General features: G+C 31.9%; 1 protein-coding gene across 2 annotated transcripts in view; it reads right to left on the minus strand.

Annotated features, from left to right (window-relative positions):
* LOC118182794 (transmembrane protease serine 9-like) overlaps positions 1 to 21,480 on the minus strand; it is a 157,848-nt gene that overhangs the window by 71,629 nt on the left and 64,739 nt on the right. For both annotated transcript variants that reach the window (XM_085820333.1, XM_085820334.1), the window contains 6 exons: positions 20,011 to 20,138; positions 18,882 to 19,006; positions 14,751 to 14,798; positions 12,058 to 12,140; positions 10,603 to 10,706; positions 3,073 to 3,332 (listed from right to left, as the gene is read on the minus strand). In XM_085820333.1, coding sequence (XP_085676459.1) covers positions 3,073 to 3,332; positions 10,603 to 10,706; positions 12,058 to 12,140; positions 14,751 to 14,798; positions 18,882 to 19,006; positions 20,011 to 20,138 — 748 coding nt within the window. The remainder of the gene's footprint in view (positions 1 to 3,072; positions 3,333 to 10,602; positions 10,707 to 12,057; positions 12,141 to 14,750; positions 14,799 to 18,881; positions 19,007 to 20,010; positions 20,139 to 21,480) is intronic.

Genomic DNA, 21,480 nt, shown 5'->3' on the forward strand with positions numbered 1-21,480 from the left:
TACTACGAAGCTTAACAAGGGCCTGAGTACGGCCGAGCGTATAACAGCTTTGAAAGAGAGAGCCTCCAAAAAGGCAGACGCGCGTAGTTCAGAAACTCTGTTTCTCTCTCTGTCTCGGTAAGTAACTTCGTGGTTTAAATACCGCTCCTTCTTATTAAATATTCAGCAAATTCCAAAACTACGTTCTGGCCGGAAGTAGTAAGTTGAAGTTAAGAATTTGACAGGAAAGGAACTTTAACTTAAAATTTAACTGTTAATAAAATTAACATAATCCTTACAAGTTTAAAATTAGCAGCTTATCCATATTCATACTGAAATCATTTTAGGCTTTGCTACTATACAAGCGTATATATATTTTTCCATTTCAAAGCTTTACATGCTCATGCAGTACAGATTTTAAAAATTTACTTCTCTTATTTTATATATATATATATATATATATATATATATATATATATATATTGGATTACTTCTGCTTTATATGTTTTTGAACTCGGTCCACTCGTATCATATTAAAAATTTTTATTAGGTTTTTTAAGCTTTTTTGCTTGCTTATGATTTATGCTATTATTTTTAACTAGCCCTTATGTTTTCAAAATTTGTATTTAGTATTGTTATTTCCAATTCTGGCTCATAAAAATGTTAAAAATTTGCATATGGCTTTTGTTTTTTCAACTATTCATTATTTTTCTTTCAAGTTTTGTTTTGGAACACGATTTACCCAAATTATTTTGTATTTTGTACATCATTTCGTAATTTGTTTGAATTTGTCTATATTTTTAACGCTATGAGTTTGAATTTTTGTTACTGATTACTTCGGCCTGTAAACATTGGACTGATTAACACACAAATTATTTTTGATTGTTTTTCTAACATGATTTTTAAATTTTAAAACTTTATGTCTTTGTCAGTTCAGAAACAGGCTGTTTTATTTATTTACTTTCTTCGTAGACCAACCCACTGATGACAATGCAACGAGAGATACAAATTGCATTTTCATATTTGGTTTTGGCATATTTTGACGGCACCCCACCCCTGACGGCACCCTTTTTGCCGTTTGCCACTGTGCCTCTGTTTTTTGGTTTTTTGCATGTGGTTTACTCCGAATTGAATATAAGATAAATCTTAAATGTATTTTTTGATATATTTTATTTTGCATTATTACCACAAATTGTTGATGCTATCAGCGAGCGACTGGATTAGGTTTCGTACTGCTTTTTATTTTCTTCGTATTTATTCCTTAATATATATATATAGATAGATAGATAGATATAGATATAGATATTGATATTGATATATAGATATACAGATATAGATATATATTAATCAGAAACAGCTTTTAAATTTTGGCATAAATAAGGAAGATATTTTAATTTTGGCACAAATTCGACTGATTAGCAAGGATTTTATAAAGTTATAAGTTTTTTCATAGTTATGAAATTTTAAATGAGAACTGAGAGTAAACAAGGCTTAATTTGTAATCCTATGTGACGAGAAAAATCTAATGTTGAAGAAAAAAGACCATATACTTTTCTTATTTTGCGACGCTTAAGGTTATAGAAAATACAACCACTTTCATTATTCTTAGGGATCCCAGGTCCGCTTTTTTTCCCCCACGTTGCTTTGAAAATTCAGCAATACAAAATTTAGTTTGATCATGTCCCGTTAAAAGGATTTCCAGTTCCAATCTTATGTTACATTTAATCATCTTTTGATTTCAATCCCACTAAGGAATATATTAATCGTATAGAAAGTTGTTTTTCAATTTAGCAATCCATAAAACTTCAGTTATTTTAGCATCCTAAATTCTACTTTATAAACAATTTTTTAAACAATATTTTTCTTCCGTACATTCTTGTGGTCGAATCTCTTAAGATGGTGTACTCTCTTGACACTTTAACGTGAACACGAGCCAGTTTTCCGTAGAACATCCTACACCAAGACAACCCTCCCTTTAGGCTTTATGAGCATAGACGGTCGGCTCAAAGATTAACATATTGTTGTGTGCGTACGGGTTCGTTATGAAATGAATGCACAAGTCCGATGAAAAATGAACAAAAATTTATTATTATCACAACAGAAATGCTTAAATTTTCTCAAATTATCATGCAGTATCACAATATCTCACAGTAGTTATCTTTTAACTACTTAAATGTACAATAGAACGTAATTCAAAACAGCTAAAGAACGCTAATCCGCGAATTCGCTATAATCAACAACGGCAGTTTTCTAAACAACAACAAACTAAGCAACTACTACAAACTGAGATGTTTTCCTCCTTTTATAAGATTTTAAAATCACGCGCTAGAATTTTCCAGTACTTTCTCGAAATCAAAAAGAGATATTTATTTATTTAACGCACGCGCTCTTGTATTTTTAATTTTTCCGGCTTAGCTTTCTTTTAATATTCGTCACGCGCTGCACTGCGCGAGAAATAAAACCATTTAATTTATAATTGAACTAACATTAGCTTTTTTTTAAATACCAAATTCGTAACACTATGGATGGTAGGTGAGGTTATTTGATTCGGGGAGTCACACGAGGACTATTTGCCTAACAGAAGGGATGTGCCTCTATGGGGGTAGGGGACTTTCTTAAGGTAATTTGACCGTACTTATTTGTCAAATGGAGAAAACCACAAAAAACACCTATACATCTAGACCGTTCACCTGAGCTCGATCCTGTATCGAACTACTAGTATTCAGAGGTTTAAATACTCAGCTATCGCATTTATATAGGATATCGTATTAAAAACAAAATAATGCCACTCCATCTGAAGGAGAACATATAGTCCTCAGAATATATGATAACAACATGTACTGGTCTATGATCATTCGAACAAAATGATATTAAACAGTTCTATGTTGGCGACCATAAAAAAAAAGTACACCATATTTCTTCCGTCTGAACGACAGAAGTATTCATACATTCCTGTTGCTTTGTCTGTGTTGTTTCCATTTCATGAAAAGACATTCTGTCTGATGCCGCATTATTACTACTTTTTTTCCCTGAATTTGTTTTCTAATTTTGGCTACGTACAAATAACTAATAACATAAAATTCTGTTACGTACTGTTAGGTTTTTGTGTACCCCATCCAGCAGCGATTGCTTTATCGTCTGGCTGTGCAATTTCTTTTCCAGGCGGAAGACAGATGGGCCTCACTGTATCTGTGAAGTCCACAGGATCCTTCAGTTTGATGAGAGCGATGTCGTTAATATAAGTACGATTCGTATATTGAGGATGCATGATAAAAGCAGATATAGGAACTGGATCTGGATCAGAATCTGAATTGTGGGCACCTAATGCGACTTTGACCTTGGACACTTGTTCTCTAATAGAATATATATTAAAAAAAAAACTATAATTCAATCACATTTCAAAAGTATGAAAAACGAAAGACAGCAAAAACACTTAAAAAAGTTCATTTTATATGACTTTTTTAAAAAATTCAGCTTTATGTTATTTTAATACCCACAAGTGACGGATTTTTTATTGTACCCAGAAGATGTGCTTTCTGTTCGCTTCAAACTTAAATAAATCAGAAAAGGACTTTGCTGTACCTTTTCAGGCGGAGAGGTAACTCGTTTGGCAATCTAATAGGGTTTGAAGGCCTCTGAGTTAATATTGCACTATTAAGACTCCAGAACATTGGACAAGATATGTCTGCAAATAGTCCTTTCAACTCGATTACTTTTGTATAGATCCGATTTAGTACAATATGGATAGCAAATGCTTTTGGATACGTCAAAACCCCAGATGTTCCGCTAATGCTCGTTCATTGCTACCAGCCCCATAAACACATCACATTGAAAACCAGTTAAATGCATTTTTTTCCTATTATTCCCAATTAATACGCTTCGATTGATTTCCCATTTATCCAACAATCTCATTTTATATTAACTTTGCCCTCTAGCGAAAAGAGCATGACCTTAGAGTTTATTTGATAAAATTGGTAAGTGGCCAGAATAAATTGTGCTCTAGGTTATATTATTAAGTAAATTCGTATGAATAGCATATTTACGACTGTAAATAAAAAGTGGCTAGTGCAACAGAATAACTTAAATTAGTTTGTACTTTCATCGAAGTAGTCTCTTACTGCAGGAACTAAAAACAATTTTAGATTTCAAAAACCATCTTTTCTTTTAATTAAGTATTGCCAAATCACTTGGAGGAAGCTTAATATAGCTTATATAGCTTATAACATATCGCTTGCAGGAAGTATAAATACACTAGCTTATTTAAGATTTGTTTTAATTAATTTATAGGGTTTGACTTCCTTTCGGAGCATGTCGGACATGCTTCCGGAGTTATTAATATTAACCCAAGAATTAAATTAATTCTAATTTTTCCTAAATAAATATAATTAAGCTCATACTTTTTCTAACAGAAGAATTCAGACATTTATCAACACAACATCCCTCCGCCGTTCGGGAGCCAAAGCAAATGCTTTTAAACACACATACACATAAAACGAAAATACATGTACACTATAAATAGTTTGCATAAAATTCACATGGGCATTGAGATCAGCGGTACAGAAACCAAATTTTCCTACAAAATATGCATCAAGTTAAACCATAACAAATTCAAAAGTAATTCAATACAAGTTTAATTAAACCAAAAAAATCCAACAGCGAGATTGAAGTATCGCTAAGCAATAATATTCGCAAACCTCAAACCAGACACTAGTGAGTAACAACATACTTTAGTCCCCTTAGTAAGACAACTATTAAATCCAAGTCAGTTGAATGAAACTGCAAAAAAAAATTTAGAATTTCATGACTTTCAAACTATTCAAAAGAAATCAATCAAAGCTGGACTGAAGCACGTTAAGAGAACACTAAAAAAATTTCCCACAAAAATCAAGAAAGTGTTCAAGAATTATACCCCAAATTAAACAACTGAGATCTATTCAGCATTAAACGTTTTCGAAAGGTGAATTGCAACCTAGTAACAGTATTTAGCAACACCTCTACCCAAACAAAAGAAACAAAGTAACTCCGTCCTGAGAGCCGTGTCCATATAAGCTGAGAAAAGAGCTGCGTTATAAATGACATATCATGGCTTTACGTATCAAGCGAACCCTCAGACACGTTCAAAGAGCACACAAGATCCATTATTCCGAAAAAAGTGCACTGACTGGAATCGCTGCAATCCTGAACACTAACGTTATGTAAGAGATACAACAATAGCTCTCAGAAACAAGTCTTGTTTTCCTAGTGTGTGGTCAAGAACAACTACGAAGTGTAAGTATTGCAAGAAAGCCAACATTCAGGACATTGCAATCCTTACAAGAAAGACCAACCTGCAAGATACAAATGCAAAGTTCTCATAAGAAGGAAGTGTTTTGTAAGGATTATGTTAATTTCATTAACAGTTAAAGGTTGAGTTAAACTTCCTTTCCTATCGCTTCTTAATTTCAACTTACCACTTCCGGCCAGAATGCAGTTTTAGAAACACGTATGAATGCTAATGAGGAAGAGCGGTATTTAACCGCGAAGTTCTACTGTCTTAGTGAGAGAAATACCAGATATTTCTGCATGCACGTATCCGCCTTTTTAGGCTACTCTCTCGTAAGCTATTATTACGCTCGGCCGTACTTTAGACCCTTGATAGCTTCAAAGTCAATTAGCGTTAAGAGGCCAACTCTGTTAGAATTTTGATAGCTACGGCTATATCTCTTTAGTTAAGATTAGTTTAGTTTAATTCTTAGTCTCTTAAGTTCAAGCTCAAGTGTCGGCTTTATTGTACAACTCCAAGACGGAGTTTTGTTAAACTTTAATTGGAATAATAAAGGGTTATTTCACACTTCTTACTTGTTGTTTCCTGTACACGAACTCAAACGATTATTCCCTTACTAGTTCTTAAGATTCATCACTTTCAAATGTAACTTAGAATTACACAGTGGGGAATCCTTTTAACAGTTTAAACAAAAAAACTATTTATAAAACCAAAATCTCAAAAATCCCTAAAATCTCATAAATTAATTCTTATAACTCTACCACTTTCCTATAACCACTAAAATCTCAATTTTTCCATATACCCTAAGCTTCAGAGAACTTACAATTTACGAACCTTGGCAGAATCCACCAGAAAACAAAACAAAAACTTTTAAAAAACCTTGATAATAAGAAGATAATACATAACTTGTTGCGGAGTTAAATACTTTTCAAAAATCTCAAAATTCATAAACCAAAATTCTTCACAAAAATCTCCACAAAAATCCCTACAAAAACTGTACTCGGCATAAGTATGCAATTTCCACTTCCACAAATTTCAAGATTATATTCCAATACAAAACTTAATCCAAACTAGAATTAAACTTCAAACTCTGCAACAAGTCCAACCAAGTCTCTTATTTGGTTAATGAAAGAAATTCATTAACTAAATAAGAGAACTACTAAAACTCTCATTAACGAGTCAAAAGAATCAATACGTTATTAAACCATACTACACGACTGGCTATTAAATTCACGACAAAACTACCTGTAATCAACAGAGAAACCCTACTCATGAGTACAGAACAAAAGTGACTACCCTTCTTCACCATATTTCAAAATTTCCACCAAACAAATTCCACATTGTCACAAAAATTCTCATAAGATTCACACTTCTCAAAAATTCTAACTCAATTTCCCACTGTTTAAACTTTTCTCACACAATAACAACTCTTTACTAAATCCAAAAAAACTCAGAAGATGGTAAAATCTCAGTTGCTCTGACTCATTAAAGTAAATCGGATCTTTACTCAAGCTTAAGTAATCGATTCAAAAATTTAAATTCAAATTAACCAAACAGACTATCACTGATCTCAGGCAATATCTAACCCATATTAACTTAAAAACTCAATTTTGCCATTGAATTATTCAAGCAAAATCTACAATTTTTACCCAGTGTATCTAAGTGAAATTAACGTTTTAAGAGCTTTAAAAAAGTTCACTTTTCAATACTAAGCAAAACTACTAGCACGTTAAGCAAAATACACAAATAATGCAATCAATAACAAAGCACTTTAAATAAAAAATAATAATTAAAAAATACTAGGTGAACTAGATGTGCATAAGACATATTAAAGAAGTTACACAAAAATGCTATTCAATAAAATTGTAAGCAATTCAAAAACAAAATTTATAGCTTTACCCCTCAAAGTTACACATTTCAGAATATCAAATCGAAGTAAGTAAAAGCATAAACACAAAAATTCTAAGCTAACACATAGCTGTGACTTGTCATAGTGTAAAAGTTAGAGTCTTTCTCTCCTGAAATGAGTGAGCCTTGTTTTTCAGACAAGCACACTAAAATTTTCACAATAGCACATAATTAACCCCCTGATTGATTTGAAATAAATCATCCTACACACAACCATCAAAGCTAGAAAAATTATATCATATTAAATAATTACTTTCATAACATGGCCGTTCACTTCTCGGCAGAGGTCACGGCACCAATGTTCTGCACCATGCCCATTTTCGTGCCGGTTTAATGGCACCAGTAACACATTTTAATTACAAACTTCAAATACATTAATGAAGATATATATAACACAATATTAAAGTTACACAAATAATCTACCTAGTAATTTAAGCATATATGTATTCATTTATTTTAACTTTCAGAACTCGATTATATTATTTTATTACAATGAAACATTGATTTAGAAATCATTTATGAAAGCAGGAAGGGTACCCAAACCTAACATACTTTCTTTTCTTTAACAATTATATTCCAGGTCCGCTAGTAGATCTTATGGAGTGCACTATTTCACATTCTTTGCACATTCAGTTACAGGAAAAACAAGCATTATTAATCATTCAATTTAAGAGTGAAATTCTATCCTCAGCCAAAACGCTAAAGAGGCAGTTTCTTAACACAGGAAAAATATTAATTTTGCCCTTAAGTTATTCTGATTATATCAATACAAAAAAAATTCAAGAGAGCCTGCAAAGTTAATTACTAAGGGCCAAAAGGGCTAGAAGCACGCTCTGCCTTACAGTCCAATAACCTCAGCTTAAATATTCTGTAACTCAATTTACATTCTGGTGAGGAACCGGAAAAAAGAATTTATGATAAAGATCTAAATTATAATAACTGTTATTTTCAAATAATAACCTTACACATTATTTATAGTAGTTCTTTCCTTTTACATTTTCCGTTAATTTTCCAGAAAAGCGAATTATGAGAGTTTAAATAGCAAATAGTTAAATATTGACAGCAAGTATTGACAATTTAAGCCGAAAACGTTCCATGTGGAATATTTGATACAGAATCGTACTAAGACAAGTAGATACTTTACTGCCAAACAGATAATTGTATTGGTTTCGGTGAATTCTGGCTTTTGGCTCTGGTAATTAAATTAACAATCCCCTTCACTTTGGAGCCAGGATATTATGCTTCTTCTTTACCTCTTCACTTAATAAAATATTTTAATATTGTTGCTGTCTCCTCAGTCCGAAAGAAGTGGTATTTTAGTTCTGTTAATATTTTAGTTAGAAATATTACCAGTCCATAATATAAGCAAAGGTTTAGTTCATTTTATGATTGTTGTATGCAGTTTATCTTAAATAAATGATTCTAATATAAGATAAGCCGAAAATTGGTCTATTGGGTAATAAAATTGATATTAAGTGTTTATATTAACTTATGTTAAAGATTTAATTCACGTAACACAAAATGGCCTTTTTTTTTTTTTTTTTTTTTTTTTTTTTTTTTTTTTTTGCACAAGATTCTTCCCTGAATCCCTTTAAAATGTTTTAACATTGATTTGAAGTATTCTAGAATAACACTAGCAGAGACTATTAATAGGAAACCAATTACACATTAAAAGTTCGAAGTTCTTTCAAAGTATATAACGGTAAAGGGATTAAGTTAGAATTTCTGTCTCGTAAACGAAGGAAGATAGGTGAATATTTTGATTGAAAAATCACAGTTCTCTAAACTGAAAAAATGTGCTGTCTTCACACACATATATGATAAGAACTGTGGTAAAATGAAATTATGCAGTTACCTTGGCTAGTTTTAAAATATTTGAATCAAATGGCATGAAATATCCACGCAAAAGAATGTTATATGCCTAATAAGATAATTCTAATTTATTTATAATTAAACTGAAAAAAAAAACTGAAAATATTTCATTTTTAATTTTTTTTTGTTTGCATCCTGCATATCTGCCTGTGTGTGATTTGCTATAATAAAAAAAAAAAAAAAAAAAAAAAAAAAAAAAAAAAAAAAAACTCATGTGAGATAGAAAAGACACAAAGGATAACTATTGTAAGTTGGTTTTCTTGTGCTTCTTCTTCGAGAACTCCATTTCACACACACTGAATCTAAAAAGTTAATTTCTCTTAATAAAGTTGTAGAGACATTAGGTATTTTTTGGAAGCATGAAAGATGAAAAATTTGCAACGCCTTCGCCGGGAATCGAACCGCGGAGCTCTCAGTTACGCGCTGAGGGTGCAGACCACTACACCACGAAGCCTCGCTAAGAAAGCGGGAGAAATACTTTATATACTTCCCCTTTTAAAGGGCGACTGGGTTTTTTTTCGGGGATCCAGTTGCCAACTCTTGGGTGTGGAGATTCATCATCCAACACCCTTTTAGTTCGGGCGTCACTGTAGAGACATTAGGTGTTTTTTTTTGGGGGGGGGGAAGCAAGAGAGATTGAAAAATGAGCAAACGCCTTCGCCGGGAATTGAACCGCGAACCTCTCAATTACGCGTTAAGCCCGCAGACCACTATACCACGAAGGTTCGCTAAGAAGGCGGGAGAAATACCTTATAAAGTCTCTTTATTTTCCAAAATAAATATTGTCGCCAAATTGATGAGTAATCCCTTCAGTTCTGTATTTCCTGACATTTACATGCACTATATTGAGGTCAAATTATTTGTGAAACTAACTTTTCGTCTCTGGATTCGCTAAGCAGACGCGTTTTTTTATGCTTATAAAGAGGATTTATCCTATATTTTATCTGTTTTAAATTCGGTTGATCTAGCTATGCAGTGCACTTTTGAAATTGAATCTGACACTATCCCTCCCTTCCTTCATATTCTTATAATCTGCAACGAAACTTATTTTAGCACTACTCTCTTACCGTAACAATTTTCTGTTTGTTTACCTCCCCGTGTTAAATCATGTTACCTGGATGCAAAAAATGACTTCTCTCTGCTATTATCTATGTCGTGCTCTCAAAGCTTGTTCCTCAGAAACTTTGCTTTCAACTAATGAACTCAATTATTTAAAATCAATTGCCATTGACGGAGGATTTTTCTCCCGCAGTCAGTGATAAAGGCCTTTAAAAATTTTTCATTTTGCCATCAAAGAAACTATTCCGCTTTAGAAATAATATTAATAGCATTGTCGCTCTTCTATTTTATCCTTGTTTCAGTTACAAAATTGACATTGCCACTTTAATATTAGCCGTTTCCTACAAACATCTCTGAATATGAGTCATAAATATAAAGAAAACATTGCAGAAATGAGTCGTAAATATAAACAATAAGTGAGTCGTAAAAACAAATAATAAAAGTCGTAAATATAAACAAAACGTACCAGTAAGTGCATAAAATTTTCAGTTAACTGCTTCCGTAATTCTTACAGTACTTACTTTTCGATGCAGTGAGAGGCTGTGAGAACGTACTGCTTATCTATAAGAGATCCACCACAGAAATATTCATTTTCGTTTCTTTTATTCTTTTTCACGAGAGCAATCTTAAAAAAAAATAAGATGAATTAAATTCATAGTATTTTTAAGTAAATTTAAACATATTCATTTTCATATTTTTCTTATTTCATTTTAGGAGAAGATTATGATGGATAAATATACGCCACTACTTAAAAATAAAGCAACAAACAGAAAAGTCACCATATCATGTCTGATATTTAGAAATAAAATACAAAATTTATATTTGCGTAGCTAAACGTCGATTTAAATATGCAAAAGATATATGCATAAACAATAATTCGCAATAAAAAAAAAACATTTTTAAGGGTAGTTAAATATACTTAGTCACACTTAAAATCACCAGATTTCAAAGTTGCACCAAATGGGAAGCACCCACATTATTAACATTATTAGAATTATAAGAATTGCATTTGACTCTTTACTGAACAATAACCCTCCGAGGAATTTTATCTGGTTGCAGCGTACTTTAGCTAAATTATGAAATGTATTAGAGGACTGCAGAAGTACTAAAAGTATGACGAAAACATATTATGCTGTGAAAGAAAGCTTTCCTTCTTAGGTGTATTTTAGAATTTATTCACAGATTTCTTTTCAGTAATTCTGAGACGGCTTTCGAAAACATAATATCTGCATATGGTGTCAAATCTTAAGATGTTTTAAAATCGCACACAAAGCAATAGCATCAGATACTTCTGCTTTCTAAAAAAAACAGACCAATTAGTGGATAACTACATCTCGTAGGCTTAACAAGAATTCGAGATAAGCAAGCATTTTATCTGTCAATAACGTCTGGAGATACAAAATTGGTCAGTATTGGCCATTTAATGCAGAATTTGTGTGTATTTGCTGTATAACTAACTGTATTATTTATATTGTAGAGACATTAGATTAATTGGAAAACCCGGAGAGAGAAAAAATGAGCAATCGCCTTCGCCTGGAATCGAACCACGGACCTCTAGAATACCGGCCCAGCGTGCAGAACTACTACACCACGAAGGTAGGCTAAGAGGGGGGAGAAATACCTTATAAAAGACTTCAAAAATTTACACAATTTTTTTCGTTATTTTATAAGAGCTAATTCGAAGATTTGTCATAAATAATTACCTATGATACTATGTATTTTAAACCAGATTTGTTAAGCCACTAAGCTTTTGAAAGCGAAGATCTTTGAAATTATTTTCTTTATCGCCAGAAAACGAGTTCAAGACTACCGAAATGATAACTGGCCATTACATCACACGTATGACGAACGTCTTTAAATCTCTAAAAATATTGTTTTACAGATGTCCCGAAAGTGAAATTTGGTAAAGTAAGAGTGTAAGTTCTCTAAAAATGTAATTTTGAAACATTTTATTAAGTTTTTTCTTTCCTACTTACCATCCAAGGGTATCTGTTTGGAGGATCTACAATTTTGCCTCCCATTATTCGGTCCAATTCTGCTATGTTTTCTAAACCACATGCTGAGAGAAGAAAATGAAAAAACAAGTTCGAGTTAGAGCTGACAAAGACGCGAATTTTTTTTTTTTTTTTTTTTTTTTTTTTTTTTTTTTTCTTTTGGTTATCATAAAATACTAGCAGATAACGACAAGGAATAACTGAGCACACACTTAAACATCTTTCATTTGAATGAAGTAAGAGCAAAAAAATACAATGAAAAACAATACACTGAAACAATTACGATTTCCTTATTAGCTTTTGCCTAAGTATTTCTGATATATTTTATTGAAGAGGAGAGGTTTATTGACATCCTTCGAATTGCATTTATTTTCATTTTATCGAAAGTACTATAGTTTTTAAGCTTTCATTTTAGAACATCGTTGTCCTGAAAACAGTGCTGATTTGAAATTCAGCTTTCTGTTATACTTAGAGAAAAATTAATAACTCTGTATTCTTCAATCGCACCAAGATCCATCTTACTATTTCACGGAAATTAAATATTGCTTTAATGAAAGTACAGAATCTTATGAAATAAACCTCAGTACCATTTTAGAATTTTCAATAAAAATCTCTTCATTCTTAGATATTTCTAGGACTAAAAAAGCTACTTCAAATTACATATTATAAAATTCTATATCGAAACAACATAAATAACAAGAATAAAAACATCTTTTCTTAATTATAAGAACATTAGATTTGGGAGGGGATCAAGAAGCGTGAAAACACAAGTATATCATCGCTGAGATACGAACCACGTATTTTTCAACTGACCATCAGAAATACTACCACTTACATCATAAGAGCACGCATGGGAAAATGCAATAATTCCTTCATTCTCCTCCTTTTAATGAGCAGTTGGTGAGAACACGAGATCCAGATATGAGTAACTTTCGTCCAGTGCATATTAAACCGGATATCATTTTAGACATTTGATTTTCGGAGCCAGAAAGTGAAAACACCGCTATGCCTTCCTCCAGAATTCAATTCGTGCCCACCAGCAGCCGAGCGATAAAATCGCTGAACACTGGTAGTTCGGTCTGAGGTTCGAATCCCGCGAGTGGGCTGGCTGCATGGGTGTTTTTGTGGTTTTCCCCATGTGTAACATGTATACCAGCCAGTTTCCCATACAAAGTCCTCTACAAAGGCATCCATCCCCTTAGGCAGATAGCCCTCGAGGCTTTGCCGTAATTAAATAACCTAACCTAACCTAATCAAACCGTTGATCTTCTAGTTACCAGTTTGATATGCTGTTAGTTACATCAGGATATAGGGAATGAGATAATCCCTTACATATTAATAGCATAAACTGTAGTTATATTATTAAGAAGCATGACTTTTGTTTTTTAAATCACTCAGTTTGCTATAAGCAACGAACTAAAATGTCCATCAGACACTATTAAGTAGTAAACGATTTAACACTCCGACTGATATATTAAAACAAAGTCTTAAGTAGACCTTGAATAAACTTTTCATTCAATCTTGAAACTAAACAGAAGGCACCCCTTGTGAGCACAAACTAAACTCCGCCACTTTCGGTTAGTAAAATAACAGTTAAAATTCCAAATTAAAAGTATCGTAGTCGGAGACTATACAAATTCAGCCTACTGAAGCTTTCTCAACTTTAATGGCGCGTTTTAATGTCGTCTAGCAAAATAGCTAAAGTTGGAATAATAATAGAAAGAGCTGGGGAGAAGAAAATAAAGCTGCTAGCACCGTTGTCAAAAGCTCAATCTCTAAATCTTCAAAAACCCTTGGTTTGAATTCATTCTAATTTAATTTCCAGCCTGGTGATGTCTAACGGAAGGATGTTACGTTAAAGGTTCTAATCATAAGAATTGCAAAATACCTTACAAGTAGATTTCAATAATTGAAAACTAATTTTCATATAATAGACTGTATGAAGTGTCAACAGCTTACAGATTGGGCATGGGCAAATGATAGATAATTTAGCTGACAAAAGAATGGACATCGATTTGGCAGCATAACATAACGTAACTCAAAAGCAGTAGCGACTAAACTACAGATGCCCTAACATGTCAGGAATACTTACTCAGGAATGTTCATAAAGTTTTATTTAAATTATCTGAACGAATGTTCGAATGCTCTTTCAGTTACTTGTAATATTAAAATTTTTGGGATAATCTCTGAAGAGAAACTTTAACTATTTGATCCTAGTTGGCAACCATTCCTTGTTTATGTCTTCGATTATTCGCTGTTGAATGACAATTTAATTCTGCAAAAGGACGTTTTTGGAAAACATTCTTAAAATATTCTTTAATATTTTCTTTAAAAGATATTTACACTGCATATTCTTTATGTTATGTACAAAAAGTTAATAATTTTACACGATTTATTTGCATGAGAATATTTTTAATTGTTTATAAGGGTTAAATGAGCGCATTTATTAACCATAATATAATATATGATACATAAAAATTAAGTTTTTAATATAAATCTCTCCAAAGATCTTCTTTTATAGGGTTAATTGTTTGAAAGAAAGCTGTGACTTTAAAGAACTGATACTTTAACCGTGAAAAAAAGAGCATGTAAAATTTACCCTATATGCATTTGAATACTAGGATCAATCATGGATCATCATTGAATTATAAAAGGTTAGAATCGTTCTAACTTACGGCACTTGCTAGGTGGCGGCACTGTAGTCGGCTCTGGAGTAGTGACAACTGAAAAAGAAAACAAGTTTCACTTTTAGTATTTTGATACTAATAAATTTCGTCTGATCAATTTAAAAATGATTCCTTATCAACTAAATTTCAAAATGTTCTCTATTTTAAAAAAGATGTATAAAAAGAACTACTTTGTTGAAAATATTTGTCTCGTAGAAGCAGCAGTTATAATCTAAAGAGAAAGGTTGTGATCACGATGTTTAAAGAAAGAAATTACATTTCCATTTTCAAATTTCTGTTTAAAATTAATTAAATTAATAAATTAATATGGAATGAAATTTCTTAGGCTCTGAGTTTAAAAATTTGTTGTGTCGGATATAAATATTGTAAAAAGAGAAGTCTAATATCTTCATTATTTAGAACTGAAAATACTAACAATATGCATGCTATGTTGTCAAGAGAAAGAATAGCGTTGCTGAATTAATTCTTCGATGAATGCATGATCTGAAATTATTTTCAGCCTTCTTACTTTACAACCTTGATTTCTTTGACTCTTTTTTTCTGAGGTAACATAAAACAGCCAATCTAGAAGAATAAATTTTACAGTTCCTGTGGACATGCAGCGTAATACTAAATTAATTAAGAGAATTACATCGAAACTGCCTCGAAACGTATGTCTGGTGAAGAATATAAGAGTAATGTAATTTTCAACATTTGATGTCATAAAGGCCTTTCTATGGTAAATTAATATTTCGCGCTTTTCTTTTTATTATCTTCTATTCCTGTACAATAAATTATTGAAGTAGGACCAAGTATTTTGTTACATCTGCCAAAATATCGGAATACCAATTTAGCGCCCTATAAATATGTATATACGATAACGCAAAGTATTTTGATACATTGAAAATGTTCGTCATATATTATTGATCATCGAGCTTTTTCCAAATTTTACGATAATATTACAGCTCTACATGAATGTTTTTCGTACTATGCGTCGTTCCGTATAATACTTGGCTCGCTGATGATGCTCTTATTCATCTTGACAGAGCTGTAAATCAAAATGTCCTTTTGGATAGACAGAAAAAATAGAGTAGATCTATGAAAACTCGAACCATACCGAAAGAGTAAGTATATGAGTGGTTTTTATCGTGCCAGAGTATTAGTGACCATCATTTGCCTCCCTTCTCCTCAGAAATTTTAACTGATTCGATAATTTGTTACTTGAACATGCTTCACAGTGATTTTGTATTCAGCCTATCGCACACCTTTTTATCAAAGAATATCAATTTATGCAAGATAGAATAATGATACATACGTTTAATATAGTTTTAGACTTTTTCGAGGCAATACATGATGATTGCACGATGATGTACTTTAACGACAGTATCTTTCTTGCATTATATTAGATATCGATTGTATTTATTGATGTTTATTTCTTTCATGCAGCTTTAAATTTTGAAAACACAGAAATCACAGGAAGATAATTTAGATGAACAAGCAGAATAATATAACTGGGTAATTATATTTTCGGCAGAAAATCTCTCGCAGCTAACGCAGTGACTTTGCATGTGTGTGTGTATGTGTTCAGTATGAGTTAGGCATAGACGTTGCCGAAATTTTTCTCGTGTCCAACTCTTTATTTAAAATTAGCCTAAATGCCTCACGAATAATCTGTAATTCTTTAACTTATCTTATTCTTATCAGTATTTTCTTCACGAATAATCTGTAATTTTGTAAACTGTCAATTTTGAGCTTAAAACTTTTGTTGGATCCCATCTCATCTTCCATGCTAAGAAACTGAAGTCCTTTATTGTTGATTTTGGGTGCCGCTTCTGAGATAATCCATCACATCTTCCCATCCATTTCTAATTCTTTTATGCCACATAAACATATTAGCTTTTTGTCATGCTTCTTCATCGTACTCTATTTTCAGTAATTCTAAAGCTTCAGCAATGCTTTTCCTATGTTCGCATAACATTTGATGTTATTAATCTGCTACAAATTTTGAGCACTATTTTTATACTAATAGGCACATGTATATATCTATTATTTGTCAATAACTTACTAATAACTGCCTTTGTTACCTTGAAATTAATGAATGTATTAGTCCCTATAGGTTTAAAAGAAATACTGACATAATTTCGGTAGAATTAAATCACAGGCAGTACTATTTAAGTCATACTTTTTCATATGCCATTTAAAGAATCAAATTATAATATTTTATAAGCAACTAAACCGACTTTTGTGAGAAATAAGTTAATTCTATATTAAATTTGATTCAATTTTGCTAGAAATTATAGTTTGAGAGATTTATTTTAAAAAGTATGAATTTATCATGCTTCATTTTCTGTAATAAATTAGTTTGTATTGTCATAAATTAAAAATAAATAAGCAGAAATGTTATTTCCTGTATGGCTGTGAACCCACCAAAAAAAAATCAATTCAATTTTACGTTTTTACAACAGAAAAAGAATAGACAGAATAATAATTTTTATGTATTATTTTTATTTAATCTGCACAGATTCGATGAACAAAAGAGTATAATCTGTATTAAATGTTTTAATATACTCGGAGAAATGTTTATTAAGGAAAATCTTAAAATGAAATGTTAAATTCCTGGAAACCTGTGAATAATTGTAAACAGAATCGTACATTAATGAAAAAAGAATAATAAAAAATTGATTCTAGTAGGTAAATTTATTAGCTATTTTTATTGAGTAAAAGTTCAGGTCAGAAAGAAAGTAATAATAAATTCACAGATCATATTTTATTTCATAAAAGGTGTAAACATTTTGGTCTTCGATGTCTTTAAATTAATTTATTTTTATTCAATTAGCATGAAAAATGGGGGGGGGGGACAGTAAATTCGAAACATGTAAACAGTTTGCGTTATAAAAGCTCCTTGAGAAAAACACGCAGAAGAAATATTTTTTATTGTCTTCTATTTATCCTCTTCCTCCTCTCAAATTTACATGATCTTATTTTTTTCCGTCTATTACACCACCATTATGTTTCTGTCTTTTATGCTAGTCGTCCCGCGGGTAGCATGCGGTCCGCGAATACATTTTCCCTAATGTTCATTAATTTATTAACATTAATATGACAACAATTCGAAGAAAAATTTTAAGATTTTACATCGAATCCAATTTTACATCATCTTCATTACTAAAAACGAACATGAATAATTATCCGAAAAATCTAGAAATGTAACTAATTAATTTCTATTGTGATATAAATTTTATTCAAAAATATGAAGATACAAATTTGCTGAACTTTTATTACTACTTGTCAAAAAATAAATATCCTCAGTTACGAATTTTGCAATAAGGAAATCGCTTTGTTTGGGAGTACATTTGCATGCCAACAGTTTTTTTTTTTAATAGTTAAAAATTAATAATAAGTCTACGAAAAGAAACAGAGTGCCGATGGTTTTCTTCAAATTAGTGATGAAGATACTTTCTAGCAGTTTTCTTCCAAGGTTACACACTTTATGGAAATTGAAATGCCATGAGGTGATGTAGATGAAAGGTTCAGTAAGAAACAAAAACGTTTATAATTATTTGATTACGAATATGTATTTTTTCTGTATGCTTCATTGAAAAATGTAATAAATAAAAGAAAGATAATAGGTTATCATTATTCATTTTCAAGTTTTGTCTCTCTTGGACGTTTTCGTATATTTCTTTCCAGTTTAAATTAAAAGTAAGTTATTTAGTTGTTACTTTAATATGTTGCAATTATCTGAATGAAGGCATTCTGAAAATTTTAATATTTGGCATTCAATATGTTTGAATTTAGATTTCAGGCTAAAAATAAGCATAAATTTGATTCTTTTTGTCATTTATATTTATATTTTAACAATGTCTAGCATTTTTTAAAATTTAGTTTTAAAAAATGTGTTTTGTAACTTTTTTATTTCTATTGCTGCCTGTCAGTTACTTTCACACCTTGCCTTTTACCTGCGTGCAGTTTGAGTTCGAGATCATTGTTAACGCCATCATTTGTCATACTATCGCATTTTACGTCACCTCAAAGTCCTTGAAACTAATCTCGTGTCATTGTAATAGAACATATTTACACAAAAATTTTTTGGATATTAATATTGTCCTTCCATCTTTTTATCAAAAATTTAAAGTATACCTTCGTCCACCATCTCGTAGAATGCACTGAATCCTTTGCCTTCAAAGCAGCAATCGGTACGAAACATAAAAAGTAGAAAATTACCCGAAGATATTATAGCAACAGGTCTTTTACCATGACAGTATCTGTAAAAGAATAAAAGTGAAATGTTATTTTTATATGAAGTTAATTAAAGTATTTTTTTCTCTCCGGACCTGAAAATTCTGAAGTTGGTATATTCATTTACTTTTAGATGTTTCAAATTCATTCCCCCGCTAAATAGCTCTTGAATAACTGGTTGTAAGTTAATAGTTTAAGATCAGTAATAAAATGAATAAGCTTTAAAGCTATGATAATTTTGGCCACATAAATACTTTCAGTGAAAATACAAAAAATTTTAATTTTTACATATGACATCTGTGTACAAAATTCTAGTTGACGAGTTGTCTCAGCTAAAGATGTATTGTATGAAATAAAGTAGAACACGAATAATAAATTCTGGGAAAAGTGCTAAAATTATATTACTTATCATTTCTGTGCGATGAAGACAAAGGTAAAAATATATATTTCCATTTATTTCACGAACAACAACAAAAAAAAAAAAAAAAAAAAAGTCTTAGAAATTAAATATCTCTTCAAATGGGAAGCAGAAACTTGCATACAAATTTTCTCGATTTTCAAATGTAAAAGGTATCTGTTGAAAGTTTGTATTTTTAATTGCATGCATATGTATAATACCTATCTGTTTATGATGTCTAATTCCCAATGAAAATTTTAATTAGTAATATATTTGATAATTATGAACTTATGAGTATGGTATTTTATTTCGTTCCGCTATCTCGTTTATGAAAACTTCCCTATTGAATTTTTTTTCGGGAACCATAACAAAGTTTAATTTTGTATATTTTTACTAAAAGTTGTGAATTAGCCAGAATTGTCGTAGTACAGACGTCTAGCTTATCTGTTTGTTTCTTAAACTGGAGCTATGGATCTACGATCAAATGCTAGTTTAGTTGCGCAAGTGCAGTCTGTTTTAAACAACTAGTATTAGCTGTAGCAACATTAATTTGCCTTCTTCTAAAGGCATTTGAAAGTATAATAAATAATATTTGCTTCCCATTTAACATGTGACAAATGAGAAACAAATTACCTTTTAACATGAGACTTAAAATCTCCGGTTAGGCTAACCGCCAAGTAATCTTGGACGCATAAAGGTTCATAAGAACGAATGTCGAAAGTCTCACTGAAAGTCACTCGTATCCGTTTTCCAGGTGGTACCTGAAAGAAAACACCACATTCTAAATATTTTTTGGAAAACATGAAATTAATCATGATCTAAAATGTTTTAATCACAAATAAAATCTCTGATGGGGGGGATAATTTTATAAATAATAAAATCTTTGAATGCAAACACATTTTAGCTCTAAAATAATCTGATGCCTCGTTAAAAAAATGGTCTATTTTAGAATAATTTTTGTACAAAGATTAAACACTTCAATAAAAAATGTTCGTATGGCTTTTAGTTTAAAAACAGAGTTTAGTTTCTGTACAACAGGAGTGTTTTTCAAACGTGTACTTTTTACTTCCTTGTACGAAGTAAAAAGGAAGTATCGTAATCGCGAAAAGCTTCAGGCAGCATATTTCAACGAAAATATCCACTTTGACCGCTTTCGAATGCAATTTAACGATGTTTTTGCGTGATATCTATACGTACAGACAGAATAAAAGACTCTTTTCCTCCAAAAAAACTAAAAAACTGCTTTAAAATGAATTCTGAAGAGAATTTTTCGTGGCGTCTGTACGAACGTACGTACGTATCTCGCATAACTCAAAAACGAGTAGCCTCAGAACGTTGAAATTTTGTATATAAGACTACTATAACATGTAGATGTGCACCTCGTATTTTGGTTCCAATCGGCCGCGCCAAACGTATATAAATATATTTATAAATACACTGGTGTGCAAAAATTAAGGACGAAGTCGAAAAATTAGCATATCAGCTGAACGAAGAGGCAGAGCGGACAGAAAGACCAATCAGGAGATTAAGTAAGGTGATGTACGGAAAAACATGCGCAGATATGCAGGTAGACGTAATGGGAGAGTGTCTGAGTAGTATAAAGCATGATGTTGTCGGTGTAAGATCAGTATTTCTGGCAAAGAGATTGCACGCCGTATAGCAGTTAAAATCACACCGAGTTGCTGCCTCAGCGAGAAATGGCGAATAATCAATCTGTTAAATGACATCTGGATGCTTTTACCCGAGGTCGAATCATTGGGAAGTTGGAGGAAGGCCGCAGTGGGACAAGTTTGGCTGCAGAGTTCGGAATTGCTCACAGCATCGTTTCACGACTTTGGAGACAATTTCAAACTACAGGAACAGCTATCCGGGGGTTTAGTAGTGGTCGTCCACGAGGAACCACACCCGCAGACGACCAGTATATTTCCTTACAGGCCAGAAGAAACAGGAGGGAGAAATCGCTAGACGCACCACACATGCGACTAGACGACCGATATCGCGTTTTACCGTGGCCAGAAGACTGAACGGTGGTGGTCTGTTTGCACGACGCCCTGTACGGTGTGTACCTCTAACGCCTGCCCATCAGAGAAGGCGTTCTCTGTG

Source organism: Stegodyphus dumicola, chromosome 7 (genome assembly GCF_044657685.1).
Source record: "Stegodyphus dumicola isolate Sdum_Otavi_A_Nest chromosome 7, ASM4465768v1".
NCBI classification, from domain to species: domain Eukaryota; kingdom Metazoa; phylum Arthropoda; class Arachnida; order Araneae; family Eresidae; genus Stegodyphus; species Stegodyphus dumicola.